Source organism: Odocoileus virginianus, chromosome 26, assembly GCF_023699985.2.
Source record: "Odocoileus virginianus isolate 20LAN1187 ecotype Illinois chromosome 26, Ovbor_1.2, whole genome shotgun sequence".
NCBI classification, from domain to species: Eukaryota; Metazoa; Chordata; class Mammalia; order Artiodactyla; family Cervidae; genus Odocoileus; species Odocoileus virginianus.
The window spans coordinates 9,066,001-9,087,122 of record NC_069699.1 but is presented as its reverse complement, the minus strand read 5'-3'; the positions used below and the strand labels follow the sequence as shown (position 1 = coordinate 9,087,122).

The 21,122-nt window shown below is 46.0% G+C and overlaps 1 protein-coding gene across 4 annotated transcripts in view; it reads right to left on the bottom strand.

Moving 5' to 3' along the window:
• ITGA9 (integrin subunit alpha 9) overlaps nt 1-21,122 on the bottom strand; it is a 356,853-nt gene that overhangs the window by 280,704 nt on the left and 55,027 nt on the right. For 3 of the 4 annotated variants that reach the window (XR_011483592.1, XM_070455419.1, XM_070455417.1), the window contains exons 7-12: nt 18,929-19,014; nt 16,205-16,273; nt 11,162-11,299; nt 7,658-7,763; nt 6,436-6,530; nt 2,194-2,284 (exon numbers count right to left, since the gene is read on the bottom strand). Coding sequence is in view for 3 of the 4 variants with exons in the window: in XM_070455419.1 (XP_070311520.1) it covers nt 2,194-2,284; nt 6,436-6,530; nt 7,658-7,763; nt 11,162-11,299; nt 16,205-16,273; nt 18,929-19,014 (585 nt within the window). In the remaining variant the exon portion in view is untranslated. The remainder of the gene's footprint in view (nt 1-2,193; nt 2,285-6,435; nt 6,531-7,657; nt 7,764-11,161; nt 11,300-16,204; nt 16,274-18,928; nt 19,015-21,122) is intronic. The other variant, XM_070455418.1, reaches the window with a different exon arrangement.

Sequence of the window (21,122 nt, the reverse complement as noted above, 5' to 3'; positions counted from 1 at the left end):
ATGATAATATGCTGATACATGGGGCTAAATAAAACATTATTAAAATGAACTTCATCTGTTTCTTTCTATATCATTTTTTATGTGGCTACTAGAATGATTTAAATTACATAAGTGGCTCACATTATTTCTTTTGGACATCAGGGATTTGGGGGTGGGGGCACTTGGAATTAAATGACTCCTGGGAGAAGCTCTAGGTTCTGCAGAACATGAGAACTGTCTCCATTCCACCCCTCACTCTACACGACTACAGAGACTCTCTGTGTCCTTGTCTGCACAATGGAGATGATGATCTCCAATGTCTTCTTCAAAAGCTGACAGCATTTCATAATATTTAAATCAGAACACATTTATTACATACTTGCTCAATATAATAGTTATTAAATGAATTAAATCAGATACTAAAATCAGAAAACTCATGAAAATACTTGGCCAACTAGAAATCAAGACAAGTGTTAGTTGGTAATGTTTATTCCTAAATAATTTTAATTTAGGAACTGTTCATTTATCCAATAGTTCTCTGCCTTTTCTCCCCTCAAGTATAATAAAACCCTTCAGCCCTGCAGTCCCCATGACTACTTACAGAACCAAGCATCTTAACCCAAGAGCATCTGAATCCCTACATCTACAAATGCCCTCAATTAGGAAAAACAACGTATCCACGGACTACAGGACTGCTAAAATCTGTGCACTTGGGTGTGCTTGTTAATTTTGCTATTTTCTAACAGTATTTTTTAATTGCCTGGATGTTTGAACATAAAAGAATCTGATGCACTGGCCATTTCTCTTATGAAAAATTGCAAGGTAGGAAATCCACGTGTGTTGTGAAGTGTGACCACCCTCGCTCACTCTGCAAATACAGAGGAGCAGCCTGAGTCCCCATTCACACTACAACATGGTCTCTGGCATCCTGAGTTCTCTGAGGCTCAGCATCCTTGTCTGTAAAAAGGGGAGCCACCTCTATCTCTAACTACTTATGGGGGTAACTTTATAATGCACGTTGCACAGGGAAGCAATGGACAGTATTGCTAAACCAATGGACAGCCACAAATTGCCCAGAATAACTGCTTTCTCAAACATAAGAAGACCTAGGAGGGTCTACAGGGAAAAGTGAAGAAGTGAAAATGAAAGTCGTTCAGTCGTGTCCGACTCTTTGCAACCCCATGGACTGTATAGTCCACGGCCAGAATTCCCTTCCCTTCTCCAGGTGACCTTTCCAACCCAGGGATCAAACCCAGGTCTCCTGCATTGCAGGTGGATTCTTTATCAACTGAGCTATGAGGGAAACAGACCTCAAAACTGACCCTTTTCTGTTCCCACTCCTCCTGGCTCCATAGATATACAAGGATGATCAAAACTACTGTCTGTGGGAAACTCTGAAACTCAGTACTCTGTACAGAACTGCATTCATTTTCACAGATCCTTCTGAGGAATTTTAAATGGAAAGGAACATTTTCTCAAGCTAGCACAATGACAGTTTCAGGGACTTTTTTTTCTAAATTCCATGATGACTTGGGATTTTTTTTCATGTCTTCTCTTTGCTTCCCCACCTTGCCTACGCCATCCCCTTCAAACAGCACAGGGACCACTATTCCTTTGCCCAATCAATTTCACCTAAACCGGATATGACTGAGGACCGGGGTTTGAAATCATACATTTTTTACTCAATTAGCCTCAACCACCACAAGGCATTAATTAACCCCAAAGACAAGCCGGCCAGCCTTGAATGGCAAAGGTCTGTTTTGTGTGTCAGGGGAAGGACATGGTTTTCTTCCTGCTCCAAGTATTTCTTTCAATGCTTGTCTTGTGTGTGTTTGGTGGGGGGAGGGGGGTTGCTCCTTTTCCCCTATCAAGAGGAAGACACCTCCAAATATGCTCAAGTATTACGGAAAACACGAGGTTTCACTCCTTATATTCTGAATGTGGAGAGGGCTTTTTGTCTTAAACAGAAAAACTTGCTGCCATGGAAATCACTACAAAAATCCACCCTCCTGGTGCTTAAACCCTTCAGAGCAGGTCGTCTTAAAACTGAAGAAAAAAATTAATTTTAACACTACTTTCATCTTAAAAAGCAAACACCAAGCAAAACACCCTGTTCTACTGTGTGAATTTTTCTAAGCCTAAATAGATGTGACCACACTTACCAGACTGGTTATCTTGGCTTATCTCATGTGCCTTTCAAGAAAAATAGCTTACCAGGATAGCTATTTCCATCCATGTCAATGCCTCCCGATATGGACTGACCAAACATCCGCAGAACTGGACTTATCTTCCGCCCCAACAGCTTCTGAAACAGATAATAGGGAGATTGAGCCACCGGAAGCGGCACAGTCACAAATAAGAACCCGTGACTGCTTTAGCCCAGCTTCTCTCAGACACTTGGTCTTGAAGTTGGTCAAAGAAAAAAAACTGTAATCTGAATTTGACTGGGGGTTTTAGCAGGCAGTTGAAGACCTCACACTCCTTTATTAGTACTTGCCTGAATCAAATGTCACCATTTACAACTTTTTCTAAGTTCGGTGCTAATGAACAAACCACCTAGATGAGTGTGTTCGTGTTTTGATGTATTGGATGAAGCTCCAAATGGATTAAGGTCAAGTGCCATTTCTAAGCGAAGTCCTGTTTTGTTTTTATACAGGGGTAGCTGGCTGGAATCCTCAGAACACATTTTCCTCACATCTCTCTACATAAACATGTACTAAACATGGAACACTCCTAAGATGCACACGTGAGCCCAGTCCTAGGTGGACAGGAATCAACACATCTACCTAGAAAAGATGACCACGTGGAAACCACCTCTCCATCAAGCCAACCAGAAGATGTACAGGCTCCTGAACATCACAGACAGGATGAAACAGCTCTACCTAGTACATCTAAAACTTCATGGTCTTGAATCTTCTGTAAACTGAAGGAAATTTGAAAAAAAAAAAAAAAAAGTCAGCTGAAGCTGCCCTCCTCCCTGAAAGGCAGCCTTCAACCAACCAATCAGCATAGATAGCTCTTCTGCCAGCAGGCCACACCAGCATCTGTACTTATCCCTTCTTCGTCATTAAGTCCAACCTGTGCTAACATAACACAGGCTGTACTGGTTCAGGAATATTTATTGTACACCCAGCCTTTGCCACACACTCATGCTCGTGTGGCACCGCTCCACACAAAGATGCCAAACTTTCCCATTCAGCAAAGTGCCATGTTCTGGGATCTGACCTGTTCTTTCTTCCCTTTCTCTAAACAGCCTCCCTGGTGAGGCTTCCCTCCCAGGGCCCTCGTTGTGGATGGTAAGAGAAATGCTTTGTATTCATGCCACACAGCAGCCTCCATGTCAAAACCAAGTGTACACATACCCGGGGCTCACTTGGGACTTTCTTGCCTTATTCTTTTCCTTCCTGCAAAGAAGTCACAACTATGGAGACGGGGTTTTTCTATAGGACCTACATATGAGACAGCACGGACTTCCCCAGCAGCCGATAATTGCAAATAACCCGCCTCCTGCCACCTCAGTGAAACCATCCAACAGGAAGTATGCAAGTGTTAAGTAAAAATCAGAGCACTGTAGGAAACACTGAATAAAAGTATCTTGCTAACAGACAGAGCCCTACGTTCCCCTGTGGCTCTGTCTAAGCAAACATGGACGTGGGTCTGTGTGTTTCCTAAAAGCCACATTTTGAAGCGGAGCATCTCGCTCTGAGGTCCAACGTCGTGAGCAGCAGCTTGCCCTGAGTTTGCATTTCCGAGGTATGCTGTGGCTGGGACAAGCGGGGAAGAGTGAAGGGGTGGTCCTTTTGGGGGTGGCGATGCAGGCTTAAGTTATCCCACAGACATCTGCAGGCCATTATGCCATAAAGCCAGGAAGATAAGTCCGCTTGGTGCTAATAACTCTAAATGAAAACCAGGAGCCTTGGGAAACCTCCGCTTCACCAGGTTTACATGCGGTGTCCTGATGGCAGAAGAGAGATCACAGGGGCTGCCGGGACATGCCCGGGGGGCTCTCAAATTGAGAAAGGCACAGGAGGATCTTAAAATCAACACTTTTCATGGTAAACTCGAGGAAGAGGAATAAGTTACAGAGTAACATGGAAGAACTTCAGACCTCAATCTCACAATGTATCCAGCAGAAATAATACCAATCTGGGCCAAAGAAAAGCAATCCCCTCGCCCAGACTTGTTTCTGATTTCCTCCTCTAGTTCACCCACACAATGCCCGCTCTGTCCAAGCCTGGGCCCTGGACAATCTGGCAGCAAAGGATTTTTTTCTTCTTTTAAAATCACGAAACTTATCACATATACATTAGGAGCTTGGAAATGTGTAATCACCGGTTGCTTCTTTTTTTTTTTTTAAAGAGCCCCAAACCACTTCTCTTTGTTAGAGCTAACGAGCCAGGCTGCGTGCTGACAAAGGCAGGACGGATCCAGCTGCTGATCCCTGCTTCCTATAAAGACAATCCGCGCTGACCACAAAATGTATACTTCAGTTGTCTGCAGGGATCCCTCCCAGCAACACCACAAAACACGGGAGGGCCGCGGGAGGAGGGGAAGCGGGGTCTCTCAACTTGTAATCGCCTCTCTGTGCAATTAGCTTCCCAGGTCCAGCAACAAGCTTCCAGGAGGAAGCGTGGAGAGTGACCTCAATGGCTGCCCAAGGATGGCTATTACCTGGATGACTTTCAGCTTGTGACAGTGGGAACAGAGCCCCCTGACCCAGAGGAGAGCAGCCCCTGGGGATGGATGTGGCCCCCACGTTTCCCGGAGCCCTCTTCCCCCTGCCACATCAGCTGAATCCTCTAGGAGTTTATTCCCACCATTACTCATTTCTCACCCTAATCATTGGTGGCTCAGACAGTAAAGCATCTGCCTACAATGCAGGAGACCCTAGTTCGATCCCTGGGTCAGGAAGATCCCCTGGAGAACGAAATGGCAACCCACTCCAGTACTCTTGCCTGGACAATTCCATGGATGGAGGAGCCTGGTGGGCTACATACAGTCCATGGGGGTCACAAAGAGTCGGACTTACTAATTTCTAATGCACACAGGGTGGTCCATGTAGATGAAGGCCCCTCGGAGTAAACATGCCTCCCAGCAAAATAAGCTTCCCTAATTCTGTTTTCCAATGGAGCTCCCTCAGCATTCCTTTTTCTGATTTGATTTGAGGGCAGTGGTTGCAATAAGAGGGTTGGGAGTCAGACTAGCAAAGTCTCAGTGGCCAAGATGCTACTTCCTAGCTGGTGACGATGGGCAGGTCAGTTCCCCTCCCTGGGCTGGAGTCACCTCGTGTATGAAAGGTGGATGACAAAGGTGCCCCTGTCACACGGCTGTGATGAGGACTGAAGGTAAGATAGCAGAGGCGGCACTTGGGAAGGGTCCCTGCTCTCACCAGCACCTCCCTCGCTATCTGCCTCCTGCAGGCATCAGTCAGCCAAGCAGGACACCCAGGAGAGGGCACCTGGGCTCAACTGGGAGCCAACCAACCAGCCCTCGACCCTCCATCAGCTGACTCTTATCTGCTGCAGGAAGCACAGTTAGGAAAGTATACACTGAACTTAACATGTAGGTACTGCCCCTTAAAATCAACTTGTAAAGCCTTTTCCTACCTGGAGACTTCCACACACGGACAGGTTTCGATACTTCCTGTTTCATTTTACAGAACATTTTATAAGAACAGGACTCAGTTCAGAGTTTTATTTCCTTCCCAACATTCAAGATATGAGGCAAGTTTCTGGGTGACGACAAGTGTCAGCTTGAGTAGAATGGGGCGAGAAAGTAATAAATGTTCAGTAAATCAGTATGGGCTGATTGGAAATTTCTCGACACGCGCTCAGTTCCTTTCTGTTGCTGACCTGCTGGGAGAAGAACCCAGGCCTGTGCCACTCTACACGCAGATATCCACAAACATCCTGATCATGCTTCTGTCCAGAAAGTGACTTCCTTTTTTCCCAGGGACTAGGCTTGACACCATCAGCAAGATTGAACTTCAAGCAAAAAAAAACCAGAACTCACCACTTCCACATTCGCAAGTCCAGGGGAACGAAGCCAGGGCTTTGACAGTTTTAATGCCAGTTGTGACAACAGCCCCGTGACAGCTTTCAGGTCCCTCCTCCATGGACCATTGTCTTTCTAGGTTATATTTTACAGGATATAATCCGTTGGCTCAGCACAGATGGTTGACAAAGCAGTAACCAGAAAAAGCAAGCCTCCTCTTCTTAAATAAACCACTCTAACTCTGGCTACAGAATTTGGATATTATCTTCTATAGGCAGAATGCCTCCCTAGATATGAGCAAATGTAGGAATCTATACATATGTTCAGATCTAAGAAACAGTATCAATGGTTTGTGTCCTTCACTGGAGGGGGTGAAGGTGAAGGCAGGAACAATGTTGTGTGTTGTATGCGTCTATAGAATGAATGTATGAACATCGACCAAGACATTCTCACACCACTTACCATGGAATATTGAGGGACCATTCCCCTGGCATCACCGTGATAGATGTACACTGCTCCCGAAAAGTCATCCTCCTTGGGTGCGCCAATGGCCACATCTGGGGGAAAAAAAGCAGTTCTGGGTTAAAAAAAGCCATGTGGAATAATGTAAGAGTGAATTCTCTAATTCCCGCATGATGTCTAGAGACTTCTTGACTGTTACTTGTTCAGGCATTAAACTAGGCACACGATCTCTTAGCAGCAGAAAAAAAAAAGTAGAAAGAAAATTATAGAAGCTGAGAAGAGTTTAGTACCAGAACAATTTCTACCTCATCTTCACAGGATAAATTGTTAACTTGTGCAATAAAAGAATGTGAATATCAACCACACACCCTAATGTCGGTCCATCAGAGAAGAGAGTTCCATAGACAATGGTTACTGCATAGCTGAGAAAGTCAACTCTATCCTTGGGTAAAGGAATTATATGAAACGGCATTCACTTTATAAAGAAAAAAAGAACAACAACAACAAAAAACTGTGTTACTCTCACAAACTGACAACTCCTGAGACAAAGCTGAGATCTTTCTCCCTTTCTTCAATGTGCTTCTAACAAAAGTCATGTGTCTAGAGATGGGAAGTCAAGGGTGAGGGGCATCACCCACCCAACCTCAAGCAGAGGTCCCCAATATCTGAAAGAAGCCCTCTACGGCCAGTGGAATTATGGTTTCAAAAGAGCCTGGATGCCTGCCTGAGGCCCGTCTTCCACATTCCGCCTTAGCTCTCTCTACCAGTGACATGGCCCCCAACTGTCCTGGTGTCTGAACCCGGCACATACGGTGATGGGAGGAAGGACTGAACCGACCAAAATAGAACTTCAGGCCAAACAGAACTAGAGGTTGTGCATACACACCTCCACCCCTCCCAAAACATACACCTTCAGCCAGCCCAGCGCGCTCTCAGAGCATCATAGAGCATCAGAGGCTCAGAAACAAGAAGGGTTTGTGGCGAGAGGAAGCTGGTTCAGACTTGGCCGCCACAGAAGCCCCTAATGCGCTGAGCTGACGGGCAGGGATTTCACAGAAGCAAACCTCCATCAGAGTCAGGGCTCAGCCCTGTGTCTACATGGAAAACGTGGTCTCACGGGTATTTTCTGCCTCGAGTGCGTGCACGGGCCTTCCCTCGGGCGGGTAGATCCTGGAGTGCCCGCAGCAGGGCCAGGTAAGAGGACAGAAGCCAGCTCACTGACCTGGGAACCCGTCATCGTCCAGGTCGCCCAGGCTGGCGATGCTCTCCCCGAAGTGTGCGTTGTAGGCACCGTCTCCACTCAGGGTCAGCTGCTCCTCCAGGACTCCCTGGGAAACAGGATGGAGGGAAAACGGAAAACAAAACAAAAACAAACCGAACAACCAAAAAAAGAATGAAAAAGCAGAGCTGGGAATGCCGCCCTTCCGCGCCGCACACCCACGGACAGGAAACACCTGGGCAGAATCCCAGGCACCCAGACGTCCCCCCGACCCACGGGCAAAAGGAGGCCCTCCCACCTGGGCTCCTGGGGGTCTCTGATCACCTGAGACACATTTTAGAGGGAAGGAGACACACTGTTGGCCAATGACTGAACCTCTTCCGGTCCTAACACTCTCCACCAACCTATTTACCTGCCTACCTGCCTGTCCTCACGGTCTCCTCTCCCCACAGTATACCCAAAGTTGTTTTAAAGGAATACATATTTTCATTTCTGATCTCCTGTGCCTCTGGTACAAGTTTATAAAGCTGTTTCACAGGATGCATGTATGAGTGATCTCAACAGAGGGACTCATGGTTCAGAAAAACTGATACCCAGTAGTCCTTGGGTAAGGGGTGAAAGCGGTGATAACAGGACACAAAACTGTACCCATTTTCATATCTGGTTTGTGTTTCTTGAGCAAACACCAACCAACGGAAGGCAGGGTCAGTGGTGATGGCGACAGTCAAGGCCATACCTACTCTGCCCCCAAATCGTTGACACGTGACCATCAGAGCGTTAACACACAATCTAATGTTTTGAGGCACGAGAACGTCTAACCCTGCTCCTGGGTAGAGGCACTCAGAGCCACGGGACCCCCACAAGCCATCCCAAAGCTTTCATTATGACTAAACCTTTTTTCCATTATATACAAACACCTTTCAAAAACTAAAGATGTGATGACTTCTTAAGTCAGTGAAACCCCCACCCCACAACACAAATATGTGCTGACTTCCTCCCATCAGCGTGGTGAAGAGGAGAAACATTGATTCCTGGCATGTACCAGGCACTGTATCTTCACATCCTCATTTAAATCACACAGTGACTGTACACGGAAGACCTTATGACTCTGCCTACTTCATAGATGAGCAAACTGAGCCGCTGATTTCAAGCTATTTGTCCACATCACACAGGCTATGTGTGTCAGTGGGAACACCAACATTCAAGGGCAAGTCACCAATTTTTCCCACTGCTCCACACTGCCCTGAAATCTTTCATCACATAGGATGAAGTTCAACAGAAATAAGAATACCCCGGTACTCTGGTAATCCCAAGGCATTAAGAAACATTGGTTGGCCATAGGTTGTGTGGGAGCCACATGCCTGAAGAAGATCTGGGGAATGATCCTGCTCATAGATTCCATGCCCTGGGGCTGTTGGGCTGGTCACCTTATTGCCTGACAAGCTAACACCCGTGCAAACACCGAGTCAGTCTCCTGCATACACAGTGGCCGACAGCCACTGAATGCTGACCATTCTCATCTCCGTAATGACTGCCTCACTTCTCCCCTTGCCTGCCCTGTCTCCCTTCCTGGAAGGTCAGTATAGAAGCAGGTGCCATTGCAACCGGTACCATGAGGCATCTTCCCAAAGAGCTTGTAAATATCCAAGAAAGTCCGAGGCTCTAACATCCCCTGGCTCCTCTTTACATAACTTCCCTTTCTTTCTTTTCCCTTGCCCACCCAGCTTTAGCTTAATACCACCACCCCCTCCCAACGAGGATAACTTAACTAACTCAACATCTTGGTCACAGCTTAAAAGTACACTTTTACTAACTTTTTTGATTATGAAAGAATTACATTGTTTGTATAAAGATAAAACTAAATATCTACCCAAGCACCACCACCCAGAGAGATCTGTTACTAACTTTATGTATTTTGTATATATATATATTTTTTTCCATTTATTTTTATTAGTTGGAGGCTAATTACTTTACAATACTGTAGTGGTTTTTGCCATACATTGACATGAATCAGTCATGGATTTACATGTGTTCCCCATCTCGATCCCCCCTCCCACCTCCCTCCCTGCCTGATCCCTCTGGGTCTTCCCAGTGCACCAGCCCCGAGCACCTGTCTCATGCATCCAACTTGGGCTGGTGATCTGTTTCGCCCTTGATAATATACATGTTTCGATGCTGTTCTCTCAAAACATCCCACCCTCGCCTTCTCCCACAGAGTCCAAAAGTCTGTTCTGTACCTCTGTGTCTCTTTTTCTGTTTTGCATATAGGGTTATCATTACTATCTTTCTAAATTCCATATGTATGCATTAGTATACTGTATTGGTCTTTGTCTTTCTGGCTTACTTCACTCTGTATAATGGGCTCCAGTTTCATCCATCTCATTAGAACTGATTCAAATGAATTCTTTTTAATGGCTGAGTAATATTCCATGGTGTATATGTACCATAGCTTCCTCATCCATTCGTCTGCTGATGGCATCTAGGTTGCTTCCATGTCCTGGCTATTATAAACAGTGCTGCGATGAACATTACAGTGCACGTGTCTGTATTTTGTATATTTTTAAAGGTTGATTTATATGCAGTTTTTATCCTGCTTTGTCACTGATTATCTCATAAGCATTTTCTCAAGTTAGCTAAAAGGCTGGTGCTCACAGGATTTGTTCACTGAACCATTTCCCTCGTGTTGAATACTCTTTCTTCTAGATCCTGCAACGATCCTGCTTTCTCTTTGGTCTCTTGCCCCAACGGGTGCACTGCCGTCCCTCAGCTTCTGCCCCCACCCACCTTCCACTGTGCTGCAGACACAGCTTTCTGACCCAGCCATGCTCTTTTCACAGTTCTGCAGATTAAGGGACATCGTGACTACAGCCCGTGGCCACTGTGCTGTCCCCACCTAACCCCCCATCCAAGTCCCACCACGCTGAACTGTGGTCCCACTGCCTCACACCTCAGTTTACTTTGCCCAGCTCCCAGCCCACTCCCACCTGTCTGTCTAACTCCTATTCTCCTTCAAGGTTCCTTCCAGCCATCATGTCCTCTGAGAAGGCTTCTCTGTGTACATACTCCGGGGGAGGTGGCATAACCTAGAGATAAGGCATGCTAACTCCAAAGTCAGTTTGCCCACATTTCAAATCACAGCCCCATCGCTTTTTACCTGTGTGATTTGGGGCAGTTGTCTTAACCTATCTGAGCCTCAGTTTTTTCACCTGAAAAATGGGGACCCCCTGATACCACATGCACATGTCATTGAGATCATTCACAGGAAACAAGAGAAACGGCTCCTGGTACATGAGGAGTCCTCAGTGCCAGTCATCTGAATATTTCTGGACCCCTGTGTGTCTGCAGTCATCACAGTGCATGTAACTTTGCATAGATGAAACACGGAGATTCTTGAAGGTAGGAAGCAAGTCTGTTCACCTCCTCTGGGTGATGGGTCTCAGTCACTACTCCACGGGCCAACGTCTCTTTCCCTCACCCCATCCACATGCTGCCCAGCTCTGTACTCACGTTTCCTTTGTTGATGTAGACGGTGACCTGCCCTTCGTCCCTGATCTCAGAAAACATGGGGGCCCCCACCAACAGGTCGGAGAGGCCGTCTGTGTTCAGGTCAACTGCGCATAAGGAGGAGCCGAAGTAAGAGCCCATCTGCAACCAAGTCGAGTTGCAACAAAGTGTTCAGTGTCCGCCCTCACACACGGGGCCCCTGCGCCTTCCTCCAGACCCCCAGCCTGACAGGCATCTGCTACTGAGCCCCTCAGAGCCTGTGCCAGCTATGTTGCCCTGGAAGCAAGAATGCTTGGGCAACAGTGAGATCCCAACTCCCCATGCCTCCTGGCAGCCATGTGAGGACCCCCGTCAATGCGAGACCCATGCCACTGACTTGGAGCCCCACCAAAGGGGAAACAAATGGACCAATCCCAGGAGGATGAGGTACTGCTTTTACAAATGCGAGCTAAGGCTGCAGACATAGGTTATAACCATAATAAAAGTGCCTCATATATCAGACATTTGACAAGGCCAAGCAAGTTAGGAATATGGAATTTCACAACAGAAGACAGACATGAAAATAAATGTTACATGGAAAACAGAATACCCTTGCCCAATCCTGGGTAAAACTGAAGACTGGCTAGGAAGGTGTGAGCTGAAGTAATAGAAGAATGTACAGCTCATAACATTATTTGACGAATGAGGGAATACAGCCAGGTTATACTGGTTTAATCACAGCTTTATCCAGTACCTGTTTTGTTGTGTTTTTTTTTTACCATTTTTTTAAACTGAGGTATGGTTGACATACAGTGTTTAGTTTCAGGTGTACTGCAAGGTGATTCAGAGATGTATTATTCAGATTCTTTCCCATTACAGGTCATTATAAGACACTGAAAACAGTTCCCTGAGCTATATATACAACAGGTCCTTGTTGTTTATCTATTTGATATATAGTAGTGTGCATATGTTAATCTCAAACTCCTAATTTACCCCTCTCCCCCTCCCCCTCAGTAACCATAAGTTCGTTTTCTAAGTCTGTGAGTCTGTTTCTATTTCATAAACAAGTTCACTTGCATCACTTTTTTTAGATTCCACATATACGTGATACAATGCGATATCTGTCTTTCTCTGACTCAGGACCTGTTATTTTAAATCAGGGGTCTCAAACGCAAAAGCCAATGGGATCCAGACAGGTGATATAACAGGTATAAGAGAAAAGCAAATGATAGCACAGGCATGCTGACAGGTGACAAGTGACGCTCAGCTCATTTGTCTAAGAAACAACAGAGAGTGGTGGAGACTGCGGCAAACCAGAGTCCACGGGCCCAGTAAAAGGAGCAACTTCCACCCGGGGAAGTCAACTCCTGACTGACCCAGAAGAGGCTGACTGCCTCATCCTTTAAGAGAAACCGAAGCTCTAAAATTTTATTTGAATTGCCTATTTTTAAAATGCTGACAACTAATTCATATTAAAAAATAATAAATAAATATACCATGCAGACCAAATGAACATTTTTGTAGGCTGTGTCCTTTCCAAGGGCTGTGACCTCTGTTTTTAATTTATAAAAAAAAAAAAAAAAGCTATCCTTTTAAAATAAATGTTTTCAAGTAAAAAGGCTCTGGTTTTACAGACATGAACAAGCATTTTCTTTTGCTGTTTGTTGGCAGTTAACCCAGGGGAGTTTGAGAGAGGTGGAGGGTACTTTGGTCTATTTCCTGCAACTCCGGCCTGGGACAGGACTCAGAAGCCCCTCCCCAGTCACATGTCAATGCCACTTCCACCCACTCCCACTCACCCCTTCCCAAGGAAGAAGAGCATGGGGAAGTTTCAGAATCATGGAGGTGGGGGCAGAAACCAGTTGATGGTCACCAATTCAGTGGCCTTGCCAATATCCCTATCCTGACTTTCATAAAAGAAACCGCTAAGACCCAGGCAAGGCCATGAAGACCAAAGTTGCTGGCTGTTCTCTCTGGCTGAGTCCCAGGGGAACTATTTGTTTCATTCCAAAGGACTATTTAACTTGGCATCTTCGTCGGTGTTCAATCAGAAATCCCCGTACGTGAAGTTTCCTATCTACGTTTTGACATATAAACACCTCACATGCTCAGTTAACGCAATAAAACTTGGATGTGGCAATGACATGCTTTGGGGTGAGTATTCCCAGAGCAGAGCTCTCCCAACAACCTGGAAATGTGGGGACACACTTGGTGCTCGTGGTAAAGAACCCGCCTGCCAATACCGGAGACGTAAGAGACACGGGTTCAATCCCTTGTTAGGGAAGATCTCCTGGGAAAGAGCATGGCAATCCATGCCTTTATGGACAGAGAAGCCTGATGGGCTACAGTCCATGGGGTCACAGAGAGTCGGACACTAGTGACTGAGCATGCACACACATGCCTCTATTAGCAACAGAATTGCACGTGTATTGGTGATTTCTTAAGTGCACCTTACAAAGGATGTCAACCAGTGAAGACCAGAACCCTTTCGGGTTTTGTCTCTCTTACGGTGAGGCCAGAAGACAGAACTCTGACCAGATTCTGGTCACACAAAAGCAGAAGTGGACCGGGGGTTTCCTGAGTCAGAACCTTCCTTTAAGTGTGGCTCCAGACACAGGGGTAAAGCAAAGACATCCTTTGAAAGTCTGGGGTCATATCCTTTCCTGCTGTAATAATGGAGAAGTCAGAGGGACAAGAATTTCTCATTTCTTTTGACAAAAGCAGAATAAGACATCTAAAGGGAGCAATGGTCTATTTCAAAATCAGCAAGATGATGACGGGGGTAAAGCTAGAAGATGGTGAAACAAGAGGGCAGAAGCGAAGGACGGATGCCACCGCAATTCAAGGAGAGGCCGAGAAGAGCCTGGAGGAAAAGGAAGAGCAGCTCTGTAGCTGGGAGGGGAGACAGCTGGCCCTTGGTCCCCTCCTCAGGAAGCCCCGCTGTGTCATAATGAGGACACTTGAGCTGATCTGCAGGCTGGTCTGCGCCAGAACCCACATCATCACGTCCTCAGGAAGTTTCCCTTTCATGCCACCCACTCTCAAATCTGCTCCCCCAAACCTGCCCACAACTCAGGCAGAGATGGGCAGCCATGAGAGCTCTCATGTAAACCAGGAGGGCTCTGAGAAGGAGAAAGGGCGCAATTGTGGACGGCTGGTTACACCAGGAAGACCAGCATCAAGTGGGTCTGTCCTGGGCGCGGCAGCGGGCAGCGGGCAGCGGAGGTGGGGACGCAGGAAGCAGGGGGGAGGCACAGTGACAGCTGAACCTGAAGATGCTCCAGAAATGGGATGACAGGTGGGTTCAAGTCCCACAGCTCACTTTAAAGAGTCCTTAAAAGATAGTAGTTATGTAAGGTGGCAGACGTGCTAACAAACCTCCCTGTGATCATCATTTCACAGTACATATGTGTATCAAATCAGGCTGTACACCTTAAAAGTGTTATATAACAATCATATTCAGTAAAGCTGGGGCGGGGCGCGGGGGGAGAAGGGATCCTTAATTTCATGCTTTCAAGCCCAGTATACTGGAAGGGGAGGAAAGGGAGGGAGGGTTTTCCACAGGAAAACTCACCCACTGATGTTTTTTGGAGAAAGAACTAAAACGTTAGGCTACATTTACCCCTACTTGCTCTTTGGAACTCTTTCTCAGAAATGGCATGGGGGTTATTTCTTTTCTAACTTTAGAGGTGCTTGGAAATCCTTTTTTTGCAGAATCGCTCACAGACTTTTTCCAGTGTTGTTGCTTTGGGGTTTTGGAAATGTTAAAATAACACAGGCCAGCATAGTTCCCGGGGGAAGACAGCACTGCTCTCAGGGAAAAGCTCACAGAACTGGCTCGGGTGATGTATGTCTTATTGAAAAGGTTATGACAGTTATATACTAAGAATACACATGAAGGCTGTTAAAACTGCAAAAAAAAAGCTCTACTTGTGAGTGGGACTTTTGGAACTCAGAATATGATTCCCCAGCAGAACAATACGCGATGGTGCCAGGCTGGCAGGGGGCAGGTGTGACACAGCAGGACCTGAACTGGGGCACGTGGCCCACCCTGGAAGGAAACAATCATTTTCCACGCCCCACCCCGACTTTTCTTAGGGTAATGATAGGAACGTCAAAAGGTGATTTTACCTATCTCCTTGAATCTCCCTCCCAAGTCCCAGGCATTCTGTGCTTCCTCCCAGAGCTCACTAAGGCCTCCACCAAGACGAGCCTCCGAATCACCCCCTTCACTCCCTGCCTAAACTTGCCTTCTCTTTCTGCAGCCGGTCTCACCAAATAATCCTGCCAACTGAAGCCAGGCTAAGGTGTGCACCACTGATAAGCCCATGAAAAATGGTACTTGTTGACCAAAGGAATCTCTACCTGGCTTAATTTCAGACCATGGTACAATATATAATGGAAACTTACAGGAAATGGGAAGAGAATTAGCAAGAGGGTAAGGATAACAAGATGACACAGGCAGATAAACCTTGCCAGGACTAATTTCAGGGCAGCCTTCCCCAGCTATTTCTATTTCAAAGTCCTAAAAGGAACCGGGTGAGCTTTGTTTGGTTTTTGTGGGGCAACGGTCCCTATGGCAATGAGGGCAGAGGGCTGGGGATTGAGGAGGAGGGGCAGCTTTGGGTTGATGAGATAAGGGAGAGGCAGAACCACTTGTGTGCGGGCCTCCTCTGAAAATAATCGGCTATATATCTGTACTCAACAATGCCTGATCTTTGGGGAGTTGGGAGAAAGGTAGACAGAGAAGGACAGAAAGGCAGAGAGAAACAGGGCGCACAGTCTTTCTGAGAAGTATCTGAACCATGGACAACCTTTAAGACTTCTGTGCTATAACTCAGTCACGTACAAACTCATCTTGCTACCTGTCTCTACAACACGCAATGAACCTGGGATTCTGCAGGCCACACACGATGCTGAGAAGGTCCAGGCTCCAACATGCGGTAGAACCAACATGTAAATGCATGGCACAGACAGGCCTTTAAGCCAACTTTCTAAATAAGAACTGATTCCCACATGATGACATCTCACAAACAAACAAAAAGACACTAATCCCAAGGATCTCACCTTTTTACCAGAAGCTTGAAAAATCTTAATTAAGGTGCCTGATCTTCGGTCAGCTCTAAAAATATAAACCTGTGGAAGGAAAAAGAATCTAGGTAAGATGCAAGCAATTTTTTGATATTTATGAGTATTCTCTTGGGGATCCTATTTAAATGCCTGAACAGACACACAAGTTTGTCTACACTAGCTGATGACAAGTTATTTTACCAACTTTACAAAGAAAGTATCCTTTAATTCTGAGGCAGAAATCAACCCCATGCCTCCTGAACCACATCATTTATGGAGGCTGTGCCCAGTAAGGCCCAAGGAGCTTCCAAACTGCTACCAAAAAATCAACTCCTAGGAGAAGTATTTTCTTCCTTGAAACATTTCCTTCACTCCAGTTAGTTAGGGCTTTAGCAAGTATCACAGTAAAGTCATCGTTGGTGTCTGCAGTAAATGGGGTCCAGAACCCATGGGATACCAAAATCCATAGATGCTCAAGCCTTGTATGTAAAACAGCAAATAGTGTTTGCATATAACCTATGTAGTCATCTCTACGTTACCTAGAATATCTAATACAATATAAACACTATGTAAATAGTTGCAAATACAATGTATAAATACATTTGTACAGCAAATTCAAGTTTTGCTTTTTGGAAATTCCTGTATTTTTTTTTTTCCTATTTTCATTCATGGTTGGTTGAAACCACAGGTGTGGAAACACAGATAGGGAGGTCTGACTGTGTAAGACAGAGGGGTAGACGTGAGTATTTTAGACAAAGCAGTTTTCCAAAGTGGTCCCACAGAACATTAGTTTCAGGAGATCTGCTTGGATAAATATGAGTTTGGTTCGGGAAATGGCATAATTAAACAAATTCTTTTACTGGGGACCTTTTAGAGCCTTTAGCATCGGCATGTACACCATGAATCTCCACCACAGTGAGGACTATTTGCACAGAACTTCCTAGATGACTTGAGTATGTAAGTTCTTTTCCAAGTGGCATCTTAAAGGAAGAGCAAATGTCCCATGAGAATCAGTGTTGGGGAGCCGCCCGTGGGGTAAGGAATGTCCAGCTTACTGCAAATGCTTTCTTGCCCTGACACCAGAAATGATGACCACCAAGATCCTGGAGGCCAGAGGTCCATCCTGGGGGCCTCAGGAAGCAAGTGTGTGCCAGTTCTCAAGCCTGGACTATGGAACCATCGCCAGCTTTGCTAACTACGACCAGTGTCCCCACTGCCTCTCATGCACTCTGGCTGAAAGCAGCAGTTTCATGTTTGTCTTTGTTAACTAGATCCACGAGGCCCTCTGTCTGGCTCTATCAGTTTTAAGTACCACTCTCATCCTAAGACTTGACAGGACTACACAGTTATCCCAACCATCTGAAGAAAAGACAATACAATTAGATCAAGTTTTCTTGACTGGTGATTTAAAATCAACTGGTGATTTAAAAAAAAAAAAAACAAAAAAACATGGGATTGTCAGCACCAAGGCATCCGTATCACTGTGAACTGGGAGGCACGTTTGCCAATGCTACAGAGATGCCTGGTCACACGCAGCTCCTCCCAGAAGAGATTATCAATATGGAGACGGCTCTTGGCCCCGTCCCTCTACCATGTAGAGGAATTCATGTGGCTCAGAAAGACCTACCCTTGCTTGAAGTTACCAGAGTTCATTTGCCCACCTCCCCTATACTCAGGCCCTGGGTTTTTAATCTGACTTTATTTGCAAGGAAAATGACATCTGTGTCACCAGGGGAGGAGGCACATGCTCCAGAAACATGAGTGGCAACTTCTAACTCCTGCCGAGGAGGATTCTGGAAAATAACCCTCATGAACGCCCAGCAGTCACGCCTCGTCTGCTGATCAGACTGGCATCTAGCTGAAGGCTCCAGTTAACAGTGGCCTCGGTCCATCTGAGCCTCTCCAGAATCCACTTTTCCAAATCCATGGAGATACAACCAGATTCTATCATGTGTCCACCCCAACGGATTCAAACTAAAGACATTCCTCTGTTCAGTCTTACCTATAGGACAACTACAGAACTCGTTAAAATACAGATTCCCGACTCATCTGGACTGACTCAACTTGATTTCCTGCAGCCTGAAGCTAAAGATCCAACAAGCACGATTCTTCATATACCAGGCCTCACAGATGCCATGATTCCCAAAGGGATTCTGATTGCCCTATATTCATGGGCAGCCTTTTCTACACTCTGGACAGACAGTTTAGGGAAACAGACCCATATATTCCCACTCTAGCTTCTGGGCTGAACTGATCTTGTTCTAAAACATTGGAGAAAAACAAAAAATATGAGAATCTAGGCCTAAAAATAAAGAAATCCCCAAAGATATCTGGGACTAGACTTGGCTCCATTAAGTCAAATTTTGAAAGGGTATGGGAAAGGGGAGGGTTTGGGGTTGGGTAGCACTAGATACCATTTCTTTGGCGGATGCCATGATGTCAAGGGTCAATCTTAATCGTTTCTCAAATAATACAGAGTCAGTCGTGTAAAACATTCTCAGATGATAACATGTAGAAGACAGAGAGGTCTGGGAGTAGTGTTCACACTCTGATGAAGCTTCCAAATTAAATTCTCAAAAGAGGCTGAGTGAAGATAGGTGATTCAATATTTCATCATTATCCAGCAGCATCTTCACATCAATGTGAGCTGACAAACCTCTAAAAAGAGGCAGTGCGCTTCCCCTCCTGACCCCATGCTGGTTCACACACTCTCCTCCTCACCTTCCCAATGCCTTCATCCTGCGGGGCACCTCCAACCACGTCCGTGGAGGACACGTGAGAAAAGTGGCCGGCAGTAACTGCATAGCCTGCAAAGGACAGAAACCAAGGGTGAGCTTGAGAGAGAAGAAAAAGATCCATCAGAAGCCAGTGTCTCTCAAGCATCCTTTATCTGGACAATTATGATCCAGTTTATCTGGAACATAAACTGCATGTGTGCTTAGTCGCTAAGTCGTGTCTGACTCTTTGTGACCCCATGGACTGTAGCCGCCGGGTTCCTCTGTCCGTGGAATTCTCAGGCAAGAATACTGGAGTGGGCTGCCATTTCTCCTGCAGGGGGTCCTCCTGACCCAGGGATCAAATCTGAGCCTCCTGCATCTCCTGTAACGGCAGGCAGATTCTTCACCGCTGAGCCGGGAAGCCCAGGAACAAACGGCAGCTGTCAGCCTTCTCACTGTGGAGTGGCTCATCTCACAGACAGACACATTCACAAGGACCCAGGGCAGGAGAGAGTGTTTTCTGAGTGTCCTCTTTTGAACAGGTGCTATGCTAAACATTCTACATCTGTTTTTTTGTTGTCGTTGTTCCTTTCTGAAATACAATTCTCATACAGTAAATTATACACATCCGATGTGTAGAATTTAACAAATGTGGACACATGGGCACAACTATGCAGGCACCACCCAGAGTGACTATAACCACAGAATCATAAGCCCAGAAGGTCCCCTCTTTCTTTCTCCCAGTCACTACCCACTACAGGTCACCTCACTCTGATTTCCGTCACCATGCATTACTGTGCCTGCTCTAAACGTCACTCAATATAACATCTGAGGACTTCCCTGGTGGCCTGTTGGCTGAGACTCCACGTTGCCAATGCAGGGGGCCCAGGTTCGAGCCCCGGTCAGGGAACTAGATCCCACATGCTGCAACTAAAATTTGCATGCCACAGTGAAGAGTTGGCATGATACAACTAAGCCCAAGCGCAGCCAAATAAATGAAAATGATTATTTTCTAAAAACCCATAACATCTGTGAGGCTTAGTACATGCTGCTGACTATAGCAGTAGTTTCTCTTTATGGTTGAGTATGTTCTCTTGTGTGACTACGTCATAATGTCTTTATTCTCCTAAAGCTGGGCACTTGGGTTGTCTCTTGTTATTTCAACTTTATTGTGAATAAAACTGTTGTGAAATTCTTACACAGGTCTTCAGATGCCACTGTCTCTAATCTCCCAACTCTATGAGGAAGATATGATTATTTCTTCCATTTCACAAATATGGGCACGAGGACTAAACGTGGGTAAGCAATGCGTCTGCTATTACTCAGCAAGATTCAGATCCAATCTGTATGCCTCCCAAGCTCCTGTCGTGAGCTATTACACACATCCCTTCCTCAGAAAAGGAAGAAAAAAGCTTACAGTTGGAGGGTGGGCAGAAGGATAGCTGAGCAAAGAATCTGGAGGCAAAAGGAATCTAGAAGTAAAGGTAAAAGTTGTCTGAGTTTGGTCTCAGTGTCCCTGTTTTCTGAGAGCCCCGCTGGCAGCAGAAACCCTGTACAGGTTGCCATGTATTCTGCAAACCTTTTCCTCAGCTGCTAACCCTGGTGCTATGATCATAAGATGCTTGCATTTTGTAATAATGTCATATTATGATCAATTCTTACTCACCAGGTGACTGATTTCTCTCAGACAGGAGGTTCATATTCCCTAAGAGCATCATGAGTGCCCTCGGAGCTTCACGTGACCCCGTGTGCATGAGCTTCTAAGGCATGAGGGCCTCTGACGGGCACATGGGAAGAGCCACAGGCCCTGAGGCTCAGAGGGGCTATCCTTGACCCTAAGGCCATGTCCAAACTGGGCTCTTTTCTGCCTTCTCGTCATTCTCCGATCTAATCAACATGTGCTGCCCCAGGCACTATACCAAGACCTGGAAAGGTCAGCCAACTCCCCTCCTCAAGGAGCTCCCCGTCCCAGGGAGAGGTCACACCACTGGATTGTGCTGTCTACTGAGCACCTAGACTCTGGGCTCAGAAAGTACAGGTTCAACCCCCCGCTTTACCACTGATGAACCCTGGGACCTTGACAGATTATATGACTTCTTCACCTCGGTTTCTTTACCCATAAATAACAGCTGCCTCATAAAATTGTTCCAGGAATTAAAAGAAATAATATGCAGAGCCTGACATGGAGTAAGTCTTCA